The 25,495-nt window shown below is 43.6% G+C and overlaps 1 protein-coding gene and 1 long non-coding RNA gene across 4 annotated transcripts in view; both read right to left on the reverse strand.

Annotated features, from left to right (window-relative positions):
• LOC310847994 overlaps window positions 1-25,495 on the reverse strand; it is a 182,850-nt gene that overhangs the window by 8,417 nt on the left and 148,938 nt on the right. The gene's annotated exons all lie outside the window — the stretch shown is intronic.
• RIMS4 (regulating synaptic membrane exocytosis 4) overlaps window positions 1-25,495 on the reverse strand; it is a 94,156-nt gene that overhangs the window by 4,282 nt on the left and 64,379 nt on the right. Inside the window, exons 2-5 of one of the 2 annotated variants that reach the window (XM_083746344.1) lie at window positions 20,324-20,462; window positions 3,682-3,794; window positions 1,648-1,749; window positions 54-193 (exon numbers count right to left, since the gene is read on the reverse strand). In XM_083746344.1, coding sequence (XP_083602470.1) covers window positions 54-193; window positions 1,648-1,749; window positions 3,682-3,794; window positions 20,324-20,462 — 494 coding nt within the window. Of the gene's footprint in view, window positions 1-53; window positions 194-1,647; window positions 1,750-3,681; window positions 3,795-20,323; window positions 20,466-25,495 lie in introns of both variants that reach the window. The other variant, XM_083746343.1, reaches the window with a different exon arrangement.

Raw genomic sequence — 25,495 nt, forward strand, 5'->3', positions numbered from 1 at the left:
CTCTAACCCTAGCTGTGAGATCTGCCAGGAGGCCTCAGACAGGTCCATCTTACCTGCAGTACTTTGCCTTGTGGACTCTCTGGGAAAAGTAACACTTGGTTGTACAGCGGATCTAAGGACTTGCGAGCCACTTTGGTCTTTTTCTTTGCAATGCACACCCCATTTTCTAGTAGGTAGGCCTTGATGTAAGCAGCTGGAAGAATAACACAGGGTAAAAGGTTGTATTGCCGTGTTAAGTACAGGGAACCCCCACGAACACCACCATCAATTTGCTCAGATGAAGCTACTAAAAAAGAAAAGTTTGTTTTGAGAGAAAAGCTTCCGACATATTGTTGGAAGTGGTCTTTTCAAGCCTTGCTTGGTGTCAGAGTGATGCTGAGGTTGCCTGTGTCTGGCCTCGGTATAATGTTTATCTCTAGCCATCATCACACATACGCAGCAAGTATCTATTCAGGATCACATCAGGACTTTTTGCTGCCCGAGAAGTGCAGGACAACATGGTGCATCGCCCATTCCACATACAGAAGCTGATTGGACAGGAAGTTAAATCTTGTTTCAACACTGGTGATGGGATGCTATCCTCCTTCACACCTGAGAACAGCAGATTTGCTTAGTGGGAGCAAGGTGGGTTGTTTGCTACACAGAGCTCTGTCTTCCCGCTAAGGATGAAATGATCTATCTGTTTTGGTTCTCTCCGTTTCTCATTTTCCCCCAGTCTTAAATTCAGCACTCCACATCTCTGCAACAATTTGCAGGTATTTTTTAAGAAAAATCTCGGGAAAATTCTTCAGAATTTTAGTTCAGGTTTCTCCTAAATAGGCACAATTTTATATGTGGTATTGACTAATGCACACATTTTTGCAAGGAATTTCTCCTAATACAATGCATTTTGGGGTATGTTATTTGTACTGACGCATTCGTTTTTATCCACGCTTTTACATACTATAATGCGTTTTTGTAAACACTGGATGAAGAAGTGCACCACAAAATTCAGGTAAATGCAAATTTTGGAGGATGGCTTTGTTTCGGTTCTCACATTGTTTTGGAAAGTGCAAATTTGATAAATGCAAACCAAATGAAATATCTCCCCCACCCCTACCTCCAGTATAGGAGAATCCCTGGATGGGCTGCCAATACTGCCCCATTCATTCTCAATGCACATCCCAGCACCTGCTGTCTGAGGCAGCCACCTCACTCTGAGGTCCTGTGTCCATGGCAGTGTACACACCATAGATTTTAAGCACACTTATTTCCCAAGAGAATCCTGGGAACTGTGTTTCAGAGAACTACAATTCCCAGCTCCCTCTACAAACCACAGTTCTCAGCACTGGTGTGTGTGTGTGTGTGTGTGTGTTGACCCACATGCTTTACATGCACTTTCAGGGGATGGTGTTTATGCAGCCTGTTAGAGATGAGCAAAGAACTGGTTGCTCATCTTAAAAATTATCTGAACCTTGCAAAAATGTGAGAATCTTGCGATGACGTGTAAGGAATGCTTGCAAAATTCAGATGGCACACACCACACCATCCTTCCCACCCCTTCCAGTTCCCACAATCTTATCCGTTATTCCCTTGTAAAAACCAAGCATCTTTTATCAATGCTATTACCCAGGATTTGGGAGAGGCAAAGAGGCTGAAACACTCTACCTGGCAGGGTTTTGGAGCCAGGCTTTGGAGTCAGTCCTCGGGCTTGAATGATGTCCACTTCCAATTGTCCATTTCGCTCCTGTAACCCAATTTCCACATCACCTGGATAGCAAGCAAAATGAAAAGTAAGTGAGTGTCAAAAAGATCTCTATGAACCACTGCTCACTGCTCTAATTTCTCTTAAACATTAGAGACTGCAGAATGATTATCATCTGGTACAAGTCAGGCTTCCCCTTGCAACAAGTTGATTATCTAGAGGCAAGAAAGATGGGGATAAAATGGCAACAGAACTCACTGACTAGTATGGAATTGAGGCACGGGCCTTCCTTGTCTCAAAGTGGTCCACCAGGCATATTAACTGCCAGAGTCTTTGAATCAACTCACCCTTTCAAAGTGACAACTTCCAAACTATGTGCCCTTCCTCGAATGATCTCTTGAAATGTTATTTGACATCAGGAGAAGGTTGCATTCAGAAGTTTTGAGTACCAATATCAGTGGTGGGACACACACATGATAAAGGTACATACAATTGTGCATGTTGCAGAGAAAAAATAGAAATTGTTGTTTTCCCACTAAATAAGCTGAAGGGAGGCAATTCCAGGACAAGAAAAAGGAAGTACTGCTTCACACAGACACAGTGTATAGTGAAAACGGTGGAATAAAACTTCACCTACATTTCACCAGCTGAATTTTGATCCATGAAAGAGTAAAGAATGACCTTAAGGGGAAGGAACATCGTTAAACTACTATGATTAATATGTGTTTGGAAATATGACAAGATGAACAAGTAGAAATATTTCTGCAGCATGAAAGCAGTTATATGGCGGTACGGAACTCATCAGGACCTAAAGTCCAGTGTTTGAAATGCTTATGTGTAGAAGATAAAACTAGACTGCAAACAATTCCAAGAATGATGATTGTGTGTGAGAGAGAGAGAGAGTAAATGAGAGTGAGAGAGAGGTTGATAATTGCTGACCTATCTAATTTAAAGGGTATAAACAGTGCTTTTTTCTAGGGATACGCAGGGGTACACATACCCCTAAACATTTTGTGAATCTAAGTTTGGCCTCATTGAAGGGCAATATTTCAATATGAGTAGGAAAATGAGAGTACCCCTAAACATTGTTTTAAAAAGAAAAAAGCACTGGGTATAAATATTAGACACAGTTCAATTCCCCCCCCCCCACACACAAAAAGGCTTTTGATACCTTATGGCGTCTTCTTTTTTCTTCCTTCCAACATGTTCAAAGGGATCACTTGGCTAAGACTTTCCAAAGAAAGGCTAACCTTTTAAGAAGCCTCAGAAAACTTTTATTCTGAAACTTGTTTTTGCTTATTACAACTATCACCATTTGGATTTTTTTATATGTATGTTGCATGCTCTTCTACTGTATCTTGTTATAATGTAAATATTGTTGGATGTTTTAAAGCAATCTGTGTTTTTATCAAGACTTTTTCCCTCAAGTAATTTGATTTATCTTTAATGCCCATGCATTACCACACAAAATACAGGTCGTGCATTGCTTTAAGGGAATCTCACACATTCTGATTTACACAAGCAACTCCATGTTTTCTTAGCTACTCGGATGAGAGGAGGTGGGTGCTTCAATCACAGACTAGCAAACTCAAGTTGGACAGTTATAGCTGATTGGGAGGTTTGCGCAACATACCCGCTTGCCCAGGTGAGCAGACTTTTTGCGATAAGGAAAGTAGTGGGGAAATACATTGCAAAGTGTGAGATTACACTTGCTTTGGTGCCCCACAAAGAAATCCAGGTGAATGCCCATTGAATAGCCAACTTCATCTAATCTATTGTGCATCAGGATGAATGCACAATAAAGAGGTCAAATCTAAGCAACCTCATTTATTTTTCCCTTCCTCTGTTGTGTCATTCTGTCTGCTTATAAATTTGTAAGCTCCTTAGGATAGGGCAGCCTGGCAAACCTCCTCTTTGCAAAGCATCATGTGCATTGATAGCACTATTCAAACACAAAAACACATTCATAAAAAAAACAATGGTTTTCTCTTGCTTACCCATGGAGGTAGTAGCCAAGGTTTGGCGACCCACAAACTGTGCAGGCCCCATGCTGCCCAGGAAATCGCTGAACTGCCCAGCGGCTGCCAGGTGAACTCCGTTGAAGTTCAAGCTGCAAAATAAATTGGTTCGTGTAATGCATTGTTTCGAGACTTGCTAAATACACAGTCTTAAGCTAACGGGAAATATGCGTGAAATGAAGAGCTATTTCTGCATGAGTTCCAGTCTCACTGGTTTTCAGACTGGCTTGACGCGCTTTCAGTTTCTTCCCATAACCGCAAGGGATGTGTGCTTAGTGTAGTTACAGATAATCACAGACAAAACAATTATCGTCATGATAAATCAACATGGGAAATTGGTGTCATTTTCCTGTATCAAGCCCCCCCCCCCCCGCCCAAATACAGTAGGAAAAACTGAAACTCTTTTGCCTGGGGGTCCGAATGGCATGCAATTAATTTTTTGCTGATGTGCAGTCTCCCTCTCCTGAGGCTATTACATCTAGCAGGGAATCTAGAGCCAAACAGACTAGCCGTACTGTATTTATACTCAATGGAAACCACAGTAGATGAAAGCAGAAATTCCCTCTCACAATTAAAAATTCATTCTGAAGCTGAATGGATCCTGTTCAGAAGTGAAAATTATACAGTAGGATGTGTTAAATCTGTTGAGGTGCATCTTGATTTGCTTCCTTGTATTTCATATAATTTCACTTTGGTCTCTTTCTGACCAAATTTCTGGCATATTTCCCATGCTAACGTCCTTCCTACTCCCATAAATTTGAAGGAGTTTATTGTTATTATTATCCTGAAGAATTTAATTTCCTGATTATGCCACCAATGAGATCATGGTACACCGATCAGAAACTACAATGCTTCTAAAGTGATGTGAATTTGGATATCTCAATAAAAATGCTGAATCCTGTTGTCTCAGATGTTCCCGGCCAACTGTAGCTATCAATCAGACCATTTTGCCTCTGCCCATTTTCCCAATCTTAAGTTTATTTATTTCATTTATTACACCTTTATCTTCCAAGGAACTCAAGGTGGTATACATGGCTCTCCTCCTCCCCGTTTTGTCCTCACAACAACCCTGTGAGGTAGTTTAGGCTAAGAGATGGTGACTGGCCCAAGGTCACCCAATGAGCTTCATGGCTGAGTGGGGATTTGAAGTCTCCCAGGTCATAGTCCAACACTTTAACCGTTATCTGAAGATGAAAGCTCATACCAATAACAAACTTAGTTGGGCTCTAAGGGACGTGGGTGGCGCTGTGGGTTAAACCACAGAGCCTAGGACTTGCCGATCAGAAGGTTGGCGGTTCGAATCCCCACGACGGGGTGAGCTCCCGTTGCTCAGTCCCTGCTCCTGCCAACCTAGCAGTTCGAAAGCACAAAGTGCAAGTAGATAAATAGGTACTGCTCCGGCGGGAAGGTAAATGGCGTTTCTGTGCACTGCTCTGATTCGTCATGCTGGCCACATGACCTGGAAGCTGTACGCCAGCTCCCTCGGCCAATAAAGCGAGATGAGCACCGCAACCCCAGAGTCCACTAAGGTGCTACTGGAAGGATTTTTAAAATTTTGTTTCCACTATGGCAGATCAACACGGCTACCTACCTGTAACATTACACTACTGTTAGGTATAAAACACAGGTCCCAAGACTGGGTCCTGGGAACCTACAAACAGAATCTGAACAAAATTGGTGAAGCAGCAAAGAGCTTATTGATTACATATGTTCTTGCAAGAAATGGGTGTCTGAAAGCAAGCACATCCAAATTTAGCAAAACACAAGCTTATATCCCCTATAACAAATGCAGTTTCCCTCCCCTGTTTCCCCATTGGCTGGGTACACGCAGGGTTCACAGCCTATCACAATCGCCTAATTAAAATGCTAAAATCTCCGCCTTTCTTGACATTTTCCATTACTCTGAATTTACCACCACCTACTTCTGATTATTTTCATCCTTATTTGGTCCATGTTCCTAGGTTTTGACACATTGACTCGAGTGATAATGCTACAGCCCGACCACCCTAGGCAAACACGGGTTCTATGTCTGCTGAAGTGTATAGATAAACCACATTTCAACTGAAAGACGCCCTGGTTTCGGGCTCTCTAACCACAAGTCCTGCTAAAGATAAGCTTCTAAGCGAGTTGGCAGTTACTTAGCTGTTGTGACCTTTTGGCCTTTTATGGGAAAAAACAACATTTTCATTTCTTATAACTATACTGCCACATTTCCACAGACCGCAGTGCCAGGGCAAGGAGCTGGCCCCTTTTATAAGGCCGGAGAGCGTACTCAAGTGAAAACCCTGGTGGCTTTCCAGTTGGCCCCGCCCTCCTTGTGATACTCACCTATGCCCACCTGTGAATGGCCAATTTCACAGGCGGGCAATTCAAACTCCCACGGCTGCTGCAATTCTATGTACATCAGCCTTTGCCAACTTGTGGCCTCCAGATATTATTGTCGGGATGCAGGTCTCATCATCCCTGACAGCTGGGCCAGCGGGAGCTGTAGTCCAAAGCATTTGGAGACTGTGGAAGGCTGGGATAGATAATACTGAGCTCAACAGAACAATGCAAGGTAGCTTCATATGTCAATGTGACCGCAAAAATGGACATCCCATTATGGATGATGTCAGCCCATTATTAGCCGACTTCTAACTGAATGGGGTTTTGACACCTATTAAAGATTGCATGCAAAGGTTTGTGGGTTTAGAGCAACTAATCTATAAAGCTAACATAAAGTCCTTGCAGGCACACTGCACAGCAGACATGGTGTGAATGCATGCTTGCCCTTCTTAGTACAGATAATGATGCCTTTCTCTGTAATGACACAGACTTCCATAGAAAGAGATGGAGAACGCAGAGCTTCAGCATTTGACCTATTCCTGTGGGTGGAAGGAGAAAACAATCTTGGCATGGGGAGTGGGTGGATGGCTAGCTCATATTACAAACAGAGCAGTTCTGGGCACAAAACATCAACAACCCTGTGCTGACTTCTCAACAAAATTGTAAGTGATATATGGGCAGTTAAATTAGCATATTGGAAGCTATTAGTTAGCGATTGCAGGAGAAGATGTTGCACCGAGCAGAGGAACAGCATTAGCGAATGTTTCACCTCGAGTACAGACTCGTTTCTGAGAAACCAATTTTAGGAGGCAGCGAACCATTTTACTGATCTGGTATGCGTTCCCTGCAGCGATGCATGTGACAGCGCCAGAAATTTTGTAATTACGCTTGACATTAATGTGGAGCAGCTTCCCAGGAAAGATGGCTGAAAAGCTGGGGAGGTCATATGAGGGAAGCATGGCCTGACTAGTCCAGAGGACACCTACCGACAGTGGTGAACAGTCCGGAAATGCTAAATGAGAAGGGAGTCTCTGTAACAAAATCTTGTTCTGAGGCAGAGTGCTAAGGAAGGAGGTGTTTATGGCCTCTGAATTCTCCTCCAATGCCTATTCCCCTCACCAAGAAGAAGAGTTTGGATTTGATATCCCGCTTTATCACTACCCGAAGGAGTCTCAAAGCAGCTAACATTCTCCTTTCCCTTCCTCCCCCACAACAAACACTCTGTGAGGTGAGAGGGGCTGAGAGACTTCAGAGAAGTGTGACTGGCCCAAGCTCACCCAGCAGCTGCATGTGGAGGAGCGGAGACGCGAACCCGGTTCACCAGATTACGAGTCTACCACTCTTAACCACTACATCACACTGGCTCTCAAAAGCAACACAACAAAAGACGACACCCCCCCATGCTTGTGCTAATTCACCCTTCACTGGTCTAAGCACACCCACACAGGCACACCTGATTCAGATGATAAAGCAATGCTGGCTGTTGTTCACATACCAATGAACCTTGCTCTAAATCCCTTAATGGTTGCTCCCATGTAGATGTTAAGCAGCATCAAGGACAGGATGAAACCCTGCTGAAGCCACAGCAAAAATGCCACACGTGCAGAGTGACTTTAATTCTCCAACGTGTTAACCACAGCAGGTCTACATCTCTCTAGGATTAAGGGAGGGGGGCAGTGTCTGATCAAAGATTGAGGCTTCTAGCACTTCTCATATAAATTAACCACTGAATTAGAGCTGAAGCATGTTTTATTTTTATCCTTTTGGGTTATTTCAGTATGTGAAATATATCAGCTTCTGATTCAAACAGATTGTATCACAAGCCTGTTCCTTGTGATCCGCATCTTCCTGTATATGTTTCAAATGTGTTATAATTTATTTGATTATAATATAATTTATTATAATATATCTGAATGTGGCCTTTGAACAAACGTTCTGCAAGGAAGTCCGTCACAAAGTTTACTGTTCGTTCATTATAATTATTTCCATTATCGTTTGGTTTTCATCATTTGTGGCTGCTACCTTAATAGTAGCAGTGATGACAAACCTTTAAAGAGCAAAGTGTTGTGCAGCCCAGTCCTATGGCGTGTTTACACAGAGGTAAGTGCCACTGATCGTGGAATCATAGAACTGTAGAGTTGGAAACGATCCCAACTAAAGCATCCATGACAGGTGGCCATCCAACCTCTGCTTAAAAACTTCCAAGGAAGAAGAGTCACCATCTTCCAAGGATGATGGCTCCACTGTCAAACTCAGACATGAGTTTTTCCCAGTGCTATGTGAAGTGATGCTGGAGGCTAGACCTGGGACTATTTGCAAGAGAAGCATGTGCTCCACCACTGAGCTATGGTTCTTCTCAAAGGAGGACTGAATAACTGCAACGCAACTACATGGCAGTTTCACTACGTGCTCAAACTGAGGCACACACCATCAAACCACTTGCTATGCTGTTTCCAGAGCTGTGTAACCGACCCCTGTTTTGATCAATACACATGCTACCAGAGACACAAGTGTGATTCCACCTAACTCTATCAAGAAGGCGCTAAGAAAGTTTTGGTGCTGACCTTTAAAGCCCTAAATGACCTTGGCCCAGTATACCTGAAGGAGCGTCTCCACCCCCATCGCGAGAAGTGAGGTTGCAGGGAACCAGGCAGAGGGCCTTCTCGGTAGTGGCGCCCGCCCTCCCATCAGATGTCAAGGAAATAAATAACTATCTGACTTTTAGAAGACATCTGAAGGCAGCCCTGTTTAGGGAAGTTTTTAATGTTTGGTGTTATATCGAGTTTTTAATTCTCTTGGGGAAACCCAGCCAGAGTGGCGGGGTATAAAAATAAATTATTCTTATCATCAGCATGTTCCTCTGCACTTTGGAAAGGACAAGTAATCCAGTCAACAGAGAGGCTTTTGGTGCTATAGCAGAGAAGGGGCTGCTCCTCTTTACACAAAATATTAATAAGCAGCACGCTATATTCCTTCTATCAAACCTGGGAGAAACGTCTGCCCCCTTCATACAACTGAGCCTGGAGGACAAAATGGACTCAATAAGCTTCCTCTTGGTGATTAGCATTTTTCTTTTTTTCAAAGGGATATCCAATTTCTCTTCTTCTATGACCTTTGCCTCCTAGTCATTACAATTAATGATGAACTTGTTATGGCAGCATGTTAATGATTTTAATAAAATTAGCTCAGGCGGCCTTTGGAAGCAGTACTTGACTCCTCCCCTGAACTTTATACAGATGGGTGAATCTGCCCCAGGCAGCAGCTGACAAACCAGTATGTGCTGTATCATCAGGTCTGAGCAAAGTCAGTGGAGGTCAGGGATTGCTGCAGCACCGCTTGAATTCAACACAGAGCTGTAAGCTATGAGCAGGGAGAGCTCCATTCATACTCGTTCAGCACCGTGAGGCTTAGGCCACATCCACAATCAGGCATTTCAAGCACATGGCTTCCCCCAGAGAATCTTGGGAAATGTAGTTGAAGGGTATTGGGAACCTTAGCTCTCTGTTAGTGGCAAAGGACTGTTCCCAGGATTCTCTGTGGGAAGCCAAGAGATTTAAATCTATGGTGTGGAGGGGATTTTATGATCTGGAAAACAGAAAAGAAAAGCGACGTTGCATGTTCTTTTTTAATTCAAGAAAATCTTCAATAAAAATTATTTCCAAATACAGTGGTACCTCGGATTACATATGCTTCAGGTTACATATGCTTCAGGCTACAGACTCTGCTAACCCAGAAATAGTGCTTCAGGTTAAGAACTTTGCTTCAGGATGAGAACACAAATCGTGATCTGGCGGCACAGCGGTAGCAGGAGGCCCCATTAGCTAAAGTGGTGCTTCAGGTTAAGAACAGTTTCAGGTTAAGAACGGACCTCCAGAACGAATTAAGTACTTAACCAGAGGTACCACTGTGTGTGTGTGTGTGTGTGTGTGTGTGTGTGTGTGGTGTGGATAGAGTTGATACTAGCTTGGGCAGCTATTGCATGAAAGCTTCCCTAAATGTACATAGTAATTGAGATCTCATGAGTGGAACTTTGCTGACAGGGCGCTCTCTCTGGCAGAAAGGGATTCCCCCCCCCCAATTCCCCTGAAACTCCTTTGCCCTGGAATTCTTTCCCAGAGAATTAGTGAAACCAATGGGCCAGTATGACAGGTGGTGTTAGGGGTTTCAGGGTAAGGTTATCAGATTTTTTTCAATGAATCTGGGGACACTTTTCAACTTCAATGGATTTTGTATGGGGACTGAGTTGTAAATCCGGGGACTGTCCCCAGGACGTCTGGTAACCTTATTTCAGGGAGGAAATTGGGGGGGGGGGGAATCATCTTTGCTCTTCTACCAGTGGGGAGCCTCTGATGGATCAAAGGATTTTCCATGAGAGCAAGGATTCTTTTCATGGAAGATCAGACAGAATATTGGAAGCCAAGCATTGGCTCGCTACAAAACAAATGAAAATATAGCATTCCTGTACCGGTCTGCTATCTCCAGTCACTTGATTACCAGCTCTCTCATCTGTGCCTCTTTGAAGGGAAAACACCAATATGTTTTCTTTTCTTTATGAAGTGTTCCCAAGTAACACCCAGACTAAACTAAACTCAAATATAATGTCCTCAAGAGATGTTAGATCATAGCGGTGTTGCTTGCAAGAGCTCAGTTACTCATGTAGCACATGTTAAATATAAGCAAGGTCACCCTCACAACAAACGTATTGGAATTTAATTTCTAGGCCCAGAAGAAACAACAGCAAAATCAATTTCTTGGCTCTGAAGCATCCCTGCTGGTGTTTGCTAAGTGCCAGTGACTATTTATGGCATCTGAAACACATCTGGTCTGCACTGTAAAAATCAGATATCTTCCAGATTGTCTACTTAGGGAAATCAGAGAAAGGTTACGGTATTTTTTTATTGCATTTCATGTCACCTTTCCCCCAAGGAACTGAAGGTGGCATGCCTGGTCCCATCCCTCCTCAGTTTATCCTCACAACATCTCTGTGAGGCTGAAAGATGGTGACTGGCTCAAGATGCTTTCTGGCTTAGCAGGGATTCAAACTATGGCCTCCCACGTCCTGCTTCAACACTTGAACCAATACAACAACACACCATATCACGATGGCACAGCCATGAGAGATTGTGAACCATTCCAAAGGCAGTACAGTCGTACCTTGGATCCTGAATGCCTTAGTACTCAAGACGTTTTGGCTCCCGAACGCCACAAACCTGGAAGTGAGTGTTCTGGTTTGCGAATGTTCTTTCAAACTCAAATGTCCAATGGGGCTTCTGCGGCTTCCGATTGGCTGCAGGAACTTCCTGCAGCCAATCGGAAGCCACGCTTTGGTTTCTGAACGTTATGGAAGTCGAATGGACTTCCGGAACAGATTCCGTTTGACTTCCAAGGTATGACAGTATTATAAAAAAAATATGTCCCATCAATTAAGTAGTTTTAGGAAGAGGGGCCGGCAAATAGCATATTGAGTTTGGTGGGGCAGTGCTTCATTCACGCAAATGGACCAGTATCTCTTGTGTTGCAACTTAGGGTTTCTGAGAGACAGAGGACTCAGCTATACAGCTGCAAATAAAATGTTTTGAATGTGTTGTAAAGCACAATATACAGTTGTGACACTAGATGGCAGCAGTGAGCTATAGCAAATTCAATGCGTTTTTCAAAACAATTATTTAAAAAAGCATTTTCACAAAATTTTAAACGTGTGTAGTTTCCACCTTGCCGATCTGCTGCAATTAACTCAGAGATCTACCAGTAGATCCTGAATGACATTCTGCCCATCACTGATACAATCTATCCAGCTTTTAAATTTAGAGTCAAAATCCTAAAGGAGCAGCTGGGGAACCTGTGGCTCTCCAGAGCTTGCTGGACACCAACTCCCATAATCCCTGGTCCTTGACCATGCTTGCTGGGGCTGATGGGAGTTGGAGTCCAGCAAATATCCAGAGTGCCATAGGTGTCCCAGCCCTGCCCAACACCAACAAGTATCCATAAAACTCATTATGTGCTGTCTGGCACATAATGATGATACTGCACCAGTCATCTCTTTTAGGTTTATATCTGATCAAGGCTTGGTCACTGTGCATTTCCTTTATTATTTAAACATGCTATATTAATGGCCCAGCAAATACCAGGCCATGCTCTCTGCCTCTCACCAGCATGTATATATTGTGGTTTTTATGTTGATCTTTCCTGTGAACTGCCCTGAGACCTCCAGTTATAGGGTGGTATATTAATAATAATGATGATGATGATGATAATGATGATGATGATGATAATATCACACCACAGTTACATTCAGTGTTTAAAGGAACCATTGCAAGCTGCTCTGCCGAATTTACTATCCCTTGCCCACCACCCACCGTCGTATAATTTACCCATATTCTTGACCTGCTTTTAAAATCCTATTTTGGAAAGTGACAGTAGCACAAGCAGCCTAACGAAGGAAACTGCTTGCAGCAAGGAATGCTTTGAAGAATATCCCAAGCGGGAGCCGTTCCCCTCCAACCTGCCAAATGTGACGCATTAGTATGCGGAAAGCAGTTTCCGCGCAGCTAAGTTTAGGCAAACGTATCATTAATTTCTTTTCTTGTCCGTGTGGAGTTTGTGACCTCTTTTCAAATCTATTTTTAAAGCGGTTTTGAGATCTTCCATGCCAAGTGCTGCTGCAGAGTGCCAAGCCAAAGCTTTCAACTCACCAAAAGCCTCAAGATTTCATTACTCTGCCTGTCCATCTTTCCAAGCTCTCCAACCTGGAAAAAGCCATTGCTCTGCAACTCCCAACGATTCACATGGCCAAAGAGGGACAGATTCTACCCCCACTCCATGCCCTGGCACTCAGAAAACCTTCCCTTTAGTCACCCGCCCATGCTCACTGTGCAACAAAAGTGCCCAGTGGTTCTCCACCACCAATATGGACCACTTGGAAATTGCCGAGGGTCTTGGCAGACCACTTAGTGACTTTTCTGCCTGCAGAGATTGTAATGTGCTGTGCTGGAGCCTGTATAATTTTTAAATTGCATTTTATTATTGCTTTTATTTCTTATACATCGAATCTTACTGCATTGCAATTTGAATTCTGTAGAATTCAAAACTGTCATGGCAAAAGCCAATATAAGAAATAAAAGAAGCAATTAAAAATAAAATTGATCTGCCACCTGCCATCGGATTGATCTGTCACCTCCCATCTGCAGCCACAAATCTACAGACATGCCATGGAGCACGTGCATGATCAAAGTTTTGAAACCCCTGACTTATAAGTAGCTAGGGATGTTGGAATAGTCAGTGAAAAGGTAAAGAACAGCAGAAATTGCCAATGTTTACTTACTTGCCCCATGTCAAGAAAGACAATCAGTATTTGCTGTTGTTGTTTTCTGTCCACAAGCAAAACTTAATTAATTATATTCCCCTCTGTCATTTGCATTGTGTTTCCTTTACACTGAAATGAATGGGGTGGGATAATGTAATGACAACGCAATTTACAAAATTAATAATGTGAATTTTGTAATTTTGCCACAGTGGGCAACAAGGCAAATAACATAGTTCTTAGCAGAAGACATACTGCAGCGGAATGGAAAGTGTTGCATGCAGCATATTCAGAGCAGATTGGGAAATGACGCTTCATACACCCCCAGAGGTAGCAGAACTGCTTTGTATGCGGAGACTCTCAGGTTCAACTCTTGGTATCTTATTTATTTTTATCTTAGCTGAATTCTTATCTTGCGAACAGTAGATCCTGTGCTGCTTCTGTGCTACCATGAAAGCATTGAAGGAGTGCTTCCAGATTATCACTATTTTACTGGAGAGATTCATGTGCACACTGGGAATTTAATTTGTGCACTCAAGGTAGATTAAAGTGCAATCCTGGCACGAGCTTGCTTAAAAAAGAAGATACTGTACTTTTTGCAGTTAGGAAAGTGATGGGGAAACATACTGAAAATTGTGGGATAAATGAATGATTAGTAGGAAGACCTATAAACACCCTGCAAGCAAATCAGGGTGAATGTTCATTGTTGTATGACCTCCCTGCAAAGCAAACAAATCAGAACAAATGCTCAGTGAACACTGGACATTGTTTAATCAATAGGTAAGCTTTGTGCAAGCAAATGAAGATGAATGCTCAATAAACAGGTCATCTGGAGGAGTCCAGGGAGAGAGGGGGCTGAGAGAAAATGATGGAAAGAACTCAAAGGAATGCTAAGAAACTGCAGAGGAGAGACTAGGAGACGAGAGGCTTTGTTTGAACAGAGTCAAGTATCATTCTTTCTCTTTCTTTGGCAATCACTCGTAGCTGAGTGAGATTGTCTTCCATAAACACGGTTTTAACAATGAGTCCGTAAGTGACTGTGGAGGCCAATTCTGGACTCACACGTCCTTCCACAGTGGGGACATTGGTTTCTGGGCAGGAGTTGATCAAGGTGTGGATTTGCCAAGCGTGCCTTCCTCTTAGCATGTTTCTCCCTTGCATCCTGAGTCTGAGTGCCTTCAAAGTCCATGACACCTTTGGTAAAGGCTGTTCTCCAACTGGAGCGCTTGCAGGCCAGTATTTCCCAGCTGTTGGTGTTTACAGTACTTATTTTAGATTTGCCTTGAGATAGTCTTTAAACCTATTTTGTTGACCATCAACATTACGCTTTCCATTTTTAAGTTTGGAATAGAGTAGTTGCTTTTGCGTATACATTTCTAGTGCCAACACTAAATATATAAATTCTGGTAAATGAGCCACCATGGCTGCTAGAGGGCCACGAACATTTGTGTTCCAGGCTTTTTAGACTCATCTGCTATCTGAAACCAAAGGGGTGCATTGGTTGCCAGATGTGAAATATATTGGCATTATTTTCAGCTCTCCTACGCCACTACAGTAGCCATTGAGAGACTTCGCCTCCGTGAGTTTATTCATCTCTTTTAAAGGCAACTAAACTACTTTCTGGGACGCAGGTGGCACTGTGGGTTAAAGCCTCAGCGCCTAGGACTTGCCGATCGAAAGGTCGGCGGTTCGAATCCCTGCGACGGGGTGCGCTCCCGCTGCTCGGTCCCAGCGCCTGCCAACCTAGCAGTTCGAAAGCACCTCCGGGTGCAAGTAGATAAATAGGGACCGCTTACCAGCGGGAAGGTAAACGGCGTTTCCGTGTGCAGCTCTGGCTCGCCAGAGCAGCGATGTCATGCTGGCCACGTGACCCGGAAGTGTCTCCGGACAGCGCTGGCCCCTGGCCTCTTGAGTGAGATGGGCGCACAACCCCAGAGTCTGTCAAGACTGGCCCATACGGGCAGGGGTACCTTTACCTTTACCTTAAACTACTTTCTGCTCTTCTAGGAATGGCATGAGAATTCTATTTCTAAATTTTCATTTCTAAGTATAAATTAGCACATATAAATTGTATGCACGTATATGTATTTTTTCCTCTAGTTTAGTTGTGCAAAAACGGTCAGCTGTAGCAGGCACAGCAATCTGGACTATGTGCAGTATTTGGGTGGTTCAGAAACCTGTAATCTCATAGACCACAAGAATGAGCCAATGAACCTGAATACACAAAACATGCCACTGGATCTGAACCTTTGAGCAATGAGACCAGAAAGAAGCAAAGTCCGGGGGGGGGAGGGGGAGACTTTCTTGACCATTTTTCGGGGTTCTTTTGAGACACTGAATAGCCACTATCACAAATTATCAGGCTGAATGGAAATGAAGTAGGGAAAATTAATGTTCCGACTTGCAGATGGATTCCAAACGTTCCCATCAATGGGAGGGAGAATGGAGGGGGTATCTTGGGAGAACACCTGCGGCAGGAACATTTAATGAAGAATAATGCTCATGGTTTTCAAAACTTGCTGTGGAGAGTCCATAAATCTGCTGATCAGCTCTTGCCTGGAGAGCTGTTAGATGTTGAATCAAACAGAGCACTGGGTGGGCATTAGTCAAAGTAGAGATTTACAATGGATCTCTCTTACCCTTGTGGGCAGGCGACTTTTGCGGGCAGGCACTGTTTGTAAACAAAGCACTAATGATGAGAAAACTTTGAGGCCTCTGTGGAGCAAATTGCCATAAACCTGCCTGATACACGTTAAAACATGTTTATTACACCATTGGTGTTGCTCAGAAGATGACACTTTGGAAATTTGCTGGCACAAGTTGCCTGACTGATCACCTAACAGAATAAATGGAGCAAATAATCTTTCACAATTGGATTAATGTGCTTTCTCTTCATCACTTTCACTTCTTAAAGTGGATTAGCCCTGACTGTTTCTGATGTTATCTAATATAGACAGCTAGATGTACTCCCACCGTCCTCTTGGCAGTACAGCGGAATGGTTTTCAGCAATATCCTCCTGACTCTTAGGTGAAGGTTGCTGGGAATTGCAGCTCTGTGAGGAGTGAACTACCGTTCCCAGGATTCTTTGAGGGAAGCCATTTTCTGGTTAAATATTATGACATCAGCTTCTATGGACCAGAGTCAGATGCACGAAGGGTTGCTGGAAAGTGGCAGGTTTATGTTTACATGGGTGTGTAGAGGAAGAAGAAAAAGGATGTTGTAAACAGTGGGCTGAAATGAACCACTCACAACAGCAGCAATCATTCCTTTCCCCTCATTATTTACAAACGTACGCACCACTGCAGTGACTATGTGCGTGCAAACACTGCTGCATTATATGTGAGAGGTTCCTTTAATTTACAAACTGACAGTCACACAGCTACTCGGGTTCTCTGTTAGAAGGAATGATATCTGGGTTTCACAGGTAGGCATGTGGCAAACAGAGCTGCAGGTGTCTCTGCAGCCTTCCATGCTGTATCTCAGAGTGGAGCCCACATGATGCCATGATACCAGCCTCTAGGGAAGTGGCAAGAGAACATTTTGTTTTAAGAGCTGAAACAAAGCATGAAGGGGGGAGAAGGCAGAGCAAATTGACGACGTGTCCTTGCAGAGCACGGTTTTGACTTCCATATCAAACGAGAGAGCGCCTTTCCTGCTCCTCCCGAAGTCATTGCCTGCTGTGTTATTCTAATGTAAGAAAGTCACCTTAGCATTCTGCAAACTAATCATCCCAGCGGTCGTCAGCAGAAAACAAGAAAGCCTTCAACTGCAATGCATTTCAGATTGCAGCAGCCCACAATATTTTATTCTGGGGCAATTTACCTGAAGTCTGCTCGTCCAATAAAACCAGTCACTGGGTGGGTGTGCACACACACACAGTGGAAGCAATTATGTAAAACATAATTAACTTGCCACATCTTGCTAACTGTACCATATAGTATACCCAGGACCTTGTTGGAGTCAGAGCTAAGCTTCAGATTCTCTGTTGAATCAGCAAAACCCCCAAACAACAGTTATTGTTTCTGAGTTGGATACAACCTTAATTTTTTTAACCATGTTTTCATATCTGCTCTGGTGCAAAAAAATTCCTTGTCTTAAAACTTATATCCTGTCTTTCAGGCAAATCAACCGTCAAGGCAGCTTATGAATCATTAGGAATACAAAACACATATGAAACTTCACGGAATAAAACAGGAATATAGAAAAATAGAGTCAGCGCAACACATATTCCTAGCATGGAATGTCAGTTAAGGCTGAGGTAATAATCAGCACTTTCAATTGTGCCTGGAGATGAAAAAGGAGGCAGTGCAGATTGAACAAAATCAAAATAATGCACACCATGAAATAAAACACCGGACAACGTTCTTGCCGTTGCATTTTGCATTGGCTGAGATTTCCAAACACTTTTTAAAAGCTGCCCCACATGGAGCGCATTGCAGTAATCTAATCTGGATTGATTCCTGTTCGTTTCCTGCAAGCCATGATTTGCAAACCAGAAGTCATCCTCGGAACCATGCAAGACCCGTAGTTAGCAATAAACAAGATTAGCATCAGCACAGATGTAATACTAAGCCGTGGTTATAGGTGACAAAGGAAGAAGAGGGGGAAAATTATGCCTGAGAGTGAAAAAGAATAGAACACCTATTCCTGAGGCTGGATCTCAATTTGGAAGCCATGATTTGCAAGGAGCCATTTCTAAACCTCCACAAGGTCTTGGATGTGAGTTGGCATTCACGTCATGGCAGCTTTCCCCAGGGGCAAACCTCTGAACTGAAAGCTGGAGGAACAATTTGACTTCTCACTAGCCTTCTTAGCTTGCTGCTCTCCTGGGAGATGTGCAAGCTTCCTAATTTGGCAGCTCATCAGGATGAGTAAGTAGCAACAGGTCTCTGTAAATATCTGTCCTCAGCTGGGAGGCTAGTAAGGGCTTGGTCATCTTAACTCGTAGGTGCTATTCAAATGGCAAAGGCAAGAGTGTGTACGTGTGTGAGCTACTTCTCAAGAACTGAAACATGGAGGGATGAAATGTGCCATCGAAGTAATACTGGTTCTGAATGTCCTAAGCCACAAGAAGTGACTTATGCAAGCAAACCATTAAAAATTCATAAAATGCTGTTATCTCTTGACAATGCTCCCTGAAAGAAATAATTCAGTATTTGCTTTCACAGAACAGGTCTAGGCATTCAGTAGCTGGAGTTCTTAACCTAGGTTGCTTCCATGCTACAGCATTTAAGCACTGCTGAAGACTTTTGTGTGAGTATGTGCAGTTAGCTGGAAAAGCAATTAGAATGGAGTTTCCACACAAGTTTCCACCAGCAGTGCCCTTCCTTCCTCATGGCCAATGTCCTCTTAGCTTCCTATCATGTTTACTCATAAATAAGTCCTGTAAAAGTTCCCAGCAATGTTCTTTTTAACAAATTCCTCAGTTCCGGCAATTTTATTGCTTCCTGATGCGTGTGAGTGTGTGTTGGTGGTGAATAGCCTATTAATTGCCCCTTTAATAGCCTCCCTTATTTGCATGCATGAAAAGGGCTGTGATTACAGACGCTTCTAAGTACAGCAAAGAAAGCAGAACATGCTTTTGATATTCTAGGAGCAAAATTGGAACTGGAAGCATGATTTGGAATAAACATGAGCGCTCACATCTTGTGCCTTTCTGAATCTCTCTGTCCATGTCACCTTCTTGATGGCCAAGGAGCTGTTATATCATCCTGTGTAAACTTGGAGTTTGAAAATAAAGGGTACAGTTGCATGCCACTAACTTTAATAAATGGAGGATACTGCAGTGGAGCAGCTTTTTACCAAGGTACTCTATTTCTTTTGGAACTGGGCTGTTACGCACTTCCAATCAAGGCCTGAACATGAAAGCAGCCGGTCTGTGCAGTGATGCTGCACAGATGATCCAAGATATTTGTACATTGTTCCCGAGAGGCTGAACCACACAGACAGAAAGGAAATAATGGTTGTTGGCATGGAAAACAGATTCCCTGCAAGGCCAAAAGAACACGCCTCAATTCCAAATTCACTGAATTTTGTAACGCAGGCAAGAAACAAAGTTACCTTACTGCAATTGCGTAGCAGAACTATTTCCTTGGAGGCAGGTTTTCATGGAAGGCATCAGCTACATAATCATTACGGTTGCAGAGTCGTAACAACAAACAAACAATAGCAATGAATAATAATGCCTGGTAGGATCTCTAACCTTAAACCATTTCTCCAAAAGGTAAAAAGGTAAAGGTGAATGGTAAAGGACTCCTGGATGGTTAAGTCCAGTCAAAGGCAACTGTAGGGTTGAAGCGTTCATCTCACTTTCAGGCTAAGGGAGCCAGCGTTTGTCCACAGACAGCTTTTGTGGGTCATGTGGCCAGCATGACAAAACCACTTCTGGCGCAACGGGACACTGTGACGGAAACCAGAGCGCACAGAAACACCATTTACCTTCCGCCTCAATGAGTCACCTTTGAAGACCTTCTAGGCTCTAAAATTCAGACAATGACATCCCACAACTGAGCTAATTTTGTGCTGTTGTCAGACTTCGGGGTTGAATCCACAGCAAATAAGTTGCATATTGGTCCTACTGAAATCAATGAGACTTATTCGTTACTCATTGTCTCACATTGATTGATTGACTTTCCCCGGGGTGGGGAGGAAAAGGAAAACATTGATTGGGAGGAGGCTAGTTTCCTACAAAAAAAGAAAGGAAGAATTATAGTGCTTCTGCATTTTGCCTCATATCTCAGGTTCCACAAACACTAGAAACTTTTTTAAAAAAAACAAAACTGAAAGCTGGGAATCTGGGGGTTATGGTTTTTATGTGGAGCGGCATTTGTCCCCTGGAAGCCCATTCAAAGATGCCTATTCTGTCAATGTATTTGTTGGTACAGGTAACGCAGGGGACACTTATTATTATATTTTACAATTAATTAAAGATTGCTTATGATCGATCAGTCGATAAAGATATACAGATATATGTACTTCACCCTCTTGCTACTTACTTTCCTTCGGATCCATAGCTGTTCATACTCTCCTCAATGGATTCATGGCTGGCTTGTCGGATCGTTCGGCTTGGCATCTCAACTGCCAGTCCAGTTTCTGTGCTCCGCTGGATGGCACCTTTGAGTTTCCGGCCATCTCCTTCTAAAACAAAGACAAAGAGCATGTGGGAAGGAGAGAAGGAGGGAAGGAGGGAAGGAAGACAAGAAAAGAAAAGTGATTAGGCATTTTGATATTGGGTGAAGACTATACAACAGTGGAAAGCAACATGCAAACAAATAAATACAAAGATTTGTACTTGGGAATCCGGAAACTAGGACAACACCAGAGAATCTGGAAATCTGGAGCACTTTCTGGTGTGGCAGGAAGAGGGTTGAGCCTACAATGAGGCAGAGTGAGGCAGCTGCCTCAGGCGGCAGATGCTTAGGTGCAGGGAGTGGCCAGAGCTGTGAGTGACATGTGGCCTCCTCTGTACTTTCTACACTAGCCTGCTGCCTTTAAGCACAGTGGAAGGGACTGTTTTCTCTCACTTGTATTGGATTAAGATTCAACTACCATTCCAGTTGCTTTCTGTATGTGCCTTGGGGGAGGACACCATATTGTTCTTCGCCTCAGGCAGCAAAATGTCTTGAGCTGGCCTTGGGTTTGACACCCTAGATTCCATTTTGCTTTTGGTGACACATCCTTCTACACACTAACTGATGTATGCGCATAGAGCTCCTCCATAAAAATCCACACAATTATGAAACTTTCTCAGTTTCCTACATCCAAAACCAGCAAATTAGCCTTGGGTTTTGAGGTCTGAGGGTGATAAAAAAGCCAGGCTTTCAGTTTGCAAAAGTAGCAGAACCAAATATTATTACACCTTTAGCACAAGCCTCGTTTATATAAACAACAGATAAGCGGTAAAACTCTCCCTGGTCTGTGGCATTACCAGGGATGGAAGGGTTGGTCTATTTCCATTCTCTCAGTTTTTATCCCCCCCCCCCCCCAATACGAAATTCAGTGCTCTGCATTTCTGCAGCAATTTGTGAAAATCTTCATTAAAAATCTTCAACATTTTTGTATGTATTTTTGACTAATGCACACATTTTTGCAAGCATTTTCTCCTAATGTAATACTGCATGTTCATATGATATTTTCGCAAACGCAGTCATTTTATGCACTTTACATAGATACGTGTTTTTGAAAACATTGATTGATTGGGGAACTGCATTACAAAATCTGGATAAAAGCCAATTTCAAAGGGTGGTTATGACTTGATTCTCATATTGTTTCAGAAAGTGTGGATTTGATAAATTCAGCTTTAATTCTGAACAGAATCAAATTCCACAGCCACCCACCCATCCCTAACTACTGCAGATCAAAATGTAGCAGGGAGATAGCATGAATGCCTGCTTCTTATGGAAAAAAGCAAACAAATCCTTGCACATAGATACTTGGATAACCTTATGGTTTCCTGGGAGATGTTCCTATATGGAAGAGTATTTAGACCTATGTGGCACTGTGGGTTAAACCACAGAGCCTAGGACTTGCCGATCAGAAGGTCGGCGGTTCGAATCCTCGCGACGGGGTGACCTCCCGTTGCTCGGTCCCAGCTCCTGCCAACCTAGCAGTTCGAAAGCACATCAAAGTGCAAGTAGATCAATAGGTACCGCTCCGGCGGGAAGGTAAACGGCGTTTCCGTGCGCTGCTCTGGTTCGCCAGAAGTGGCTTAGTCATGCTGGCCACATGACCCGGAAGCTGTACGCCGGCTCCCTCGGCCAATAAAGCGAGATGAGCTTTATTGAGTCGTCACAACAGGACCTAATGGTCAGGGGTCCCTTTACCTTTACCTTTATTCCCATAAAAACAATTTTACTTCCTGGCAACTGGTTTTGCATGCCAGTTCTCAAATTTACATCCAAATTTTCACATTTGATGTTATTGTTTGGTGTGCTTGAGAGAATTATCACTTTGCATTGCAGCGGCCGAATTTGCAGAGAAAATGTCCTGCTGATGTACTTTCCCGCGGAATGAATAACGCTGAGTCCCTTCCCTGAAAAACTGGCCTTCGAAAGCCCATCCTCTTAAATTAAGAGTTTCTATTTTCATCACCCGCTCTCACAGTCCACATTTCTTTGAATAAATTATGTTATATAATGAATATATGATAAGTACCATTAACACTAATTGCTTTGGCTTACGTCAGGAAGCTAAGAAGTTTCAGCTGACATGCAATACTTAAACCATAACGCTGACAAAGGGCTGCAAAATTCTGCTAATGAATGAGGATGCTGAACTCTCTGCAAAATGCATGCTGCCGTTAAGAATGCTATTCTCGTACTGTCTTTCTCTGGCAAGGGACGGATACCTGCCGTTTTCATGTCCTGCCAGGTGAGAGACATCTTCCTTATGAGACTACACCTTTTTGTGTTAACCTTGATATTACCCTATATGAACTGTCACCCTGTTGACTGACTTACCAGTGGACCATTTCCAGGCAAGGGAGGAATAAGGAGGACAGATCTTCCACTCAGGGGCATAGTTTGGGGAGGGCTAGGGGGCCATAGCCCCGGGTGCATGATCTTCAGGGGACATGAGCCAGACTCTTCCCCACTAGGGATCCCTGCCCTGCTTGCCACCACGGGTCTCTGGGTCCTGGAGCCTGGTCTGGTCTGGTCCTGCTGCTGCACTCTGGCCCCCTTGCTGAATGGCTCGTAGACATTGCAGGCACAGCATTGCAGGGATGTGCCCACCAAGGGCCACGTCAGCCAGCCAGGCTCCCCCCTGCGCAGGCAGGCAGGTGGCACAGTGAGGCCCTGTGAACCCTCCATGCCCCACATCTACCCGGTGATGACAGTGAGGATTGGGTGTGCATGACAGGTTTTGTTCAACCTCTGCGCTCAGCCCCTGGTCCTGCCTGAGGTGCGTATGCATGCCGCGGGCACCAACAAAGGTCGCAACACCACTGCTTCTGTTCCAAATAGCCAATTGCCAAGTCTTCCCTCTACTTCTCTCTTCCTATGTGTGATAGCTAGAGAAAATGTCTCTTCTTCACCTTCCCTGCCCTTTGTCTTGCAGAGTGGAGAAACACCTGAGGAAATGAAAAAGGGCCACCAAATTGTATGGCTTTAAAAGAGGGTTATTGATGGAGGATAAAGCTATCCGTGGCTACTAGCTATGATAGCTATGTTTTACTTCTGCTGTTAGATGCAGCATGTCTGAATAGCGGCTGCTCAAACTCACATGCTGGGAAAGTGCTTTTCCACTCAGGTCCTGCTTGCAAGTTTCCTCTAAGCATAAGAAGAAGATGCTGGGCTAAATTAGTCTTTGGCCTGATCCAGCAGGGATCCTCTGATGTTCTTATGGCTCTAGAGGTCATCTCCAGTGTCCAAATCAAGGGTAGTAATAGTACCACTCTATTCTGCCTTGGTCAGACCACATCTGGAATACTGTGTCCAATTCTGGGTGCCACAATTTAAGACAGATATTGACACACTGGAATGTGTGCAGAGGAGGGCAACCCAGATGATCAAGGGTCTGGAAACCAAGCCTTATGAGGAACAGCTGAAGGAGCTTGGTATATTTAGCCTGGAAAAGAGGAGACTGAGAGGAGATGTGATAGCCATCTTCAAATATCTCAAACGCTATCACATGGAAGATGGAACAAACTTGTTTTCTCCTGCTCCAGAAGACTCAAACTAATGGCTTCAAGTTACAAGAAAGGAGATTCCAACGAAACATCCAGAAAAACTTTCTGAATTCCACAGAGGGAAGAGACAGGATGTAAAAGTAATAAATAAATAGCAGAATACTGGATCCTATAAACAGTTATACATCTATAGATATCCACAATATGCCAAAGCCCTTAGACATTTATATCATAGTCTCTGAAACTCATGAAGGAAGTTCCACAAATAGAGGCCTTCCCAGCTGATGATTCAAATGTAAAGTTATTAAAACTTTACATTATGATAATGTAATGTCAATGCAGTCATCATCCACCTTTGCAATGAATCCCCTAAGGTAGCTTTTTCTCTGGTGAGATGCTCAAATTCCCAGCACCCAAATTGGGGATACTGCAATCCTGATTCTTCCCTCAGTCAGGAAATCCTTGGCTCTTGCCTAGGAGTGCAGCTGTGACAAATGTCGCAGGCACTTATTTGACAATGGTTACATTTGCCACTGGCTGCCCAACACCTCCTGCCTCTTATCCTCTCGACTCAGTGCCAAATCTCAAGCCATGAAGTGCAATGTTAGAGGCTGCAGTGTCCAACCTCAGAGGTAGCATCTGGTTTCACGAAGCATCTCCCACATGATCAGTGCCATCCATGATTCCAGAAGCTAAAGCCTTGGCTAGGGCTCAGCTGCTGCTAATGCACTTCTCATTTTGCCTTTGCTGCTTCCCTCACCCCCAGCCAGATGGGAAGCACAGAAGGGTAGACTGATACAGAGGAACTGTGGAAGATCACTCTCGGCTTCCTCTTAATTACCGTGCTCCACAATTACATAAATTCCACCCTTCCCTCCATTTCAGATACCACAGTACCAAAGTGTGGCTTGTTTTTTTATCAGCCAACGCCACGATGCAAGCAGATGGGACATCTTCAGCCACCTCTAAGGTGGCCTTTTGAGATAGCTTCTTAAAACTGGCCATCTCTCAAATTGGTTGTGGGTAGATTTGTAGTACTGTCATGTCACCTCAGCTGTCTACTTGAATTTGTGTATCGTGTGATGGAAGGACATGAATGGAAAGACAGAGCAAAGTGCTTTTGCTATCATCTCGTGGCTTTAAAAACCATCACTCACAGCTGTAAGGAGAAACCTGAAAACCAGTCCGCTAAAGGAGAGTTATTTACAGATGAAAATTCTGGTGCTTTCCAAACTTCCTGCTGGAAAAAAAAAAGATGGGCGGGGTATAAATAAAATTGTTGTTGTTGTTGTTATTTTCAGGGATGCAACTTATGCAACCAAATCGAACTCAAGCTAGAGAGATCAGCAGTGACAATGAATGTGGTGCAATATTAGCAGGTGATGTGTCTTCAGTGAACCCAAAGACCTTCCATGCATGCAGTCGGATACTTGGCACAGAGTCCGGCACACTGAATATATCAACTTCCTCCCCCCCTTCTAAAACCCAAGCATCTAGAATCACAGTTGCAGTGAAAGCAGTAAAGTATGTCAGCAGTACC

The sequence above is a fragment of the Podarcis gaigeae genome (assembly GCF_964106915.1).
Source record: "Podarcis gaigeae genome assembly, chromosome: 6".
NCBI lineage: Eukaryota > Metazoa > Chordata > Lepidosauria > Squamata > Lacertidae > Podarcis > Podarcis gaigeae.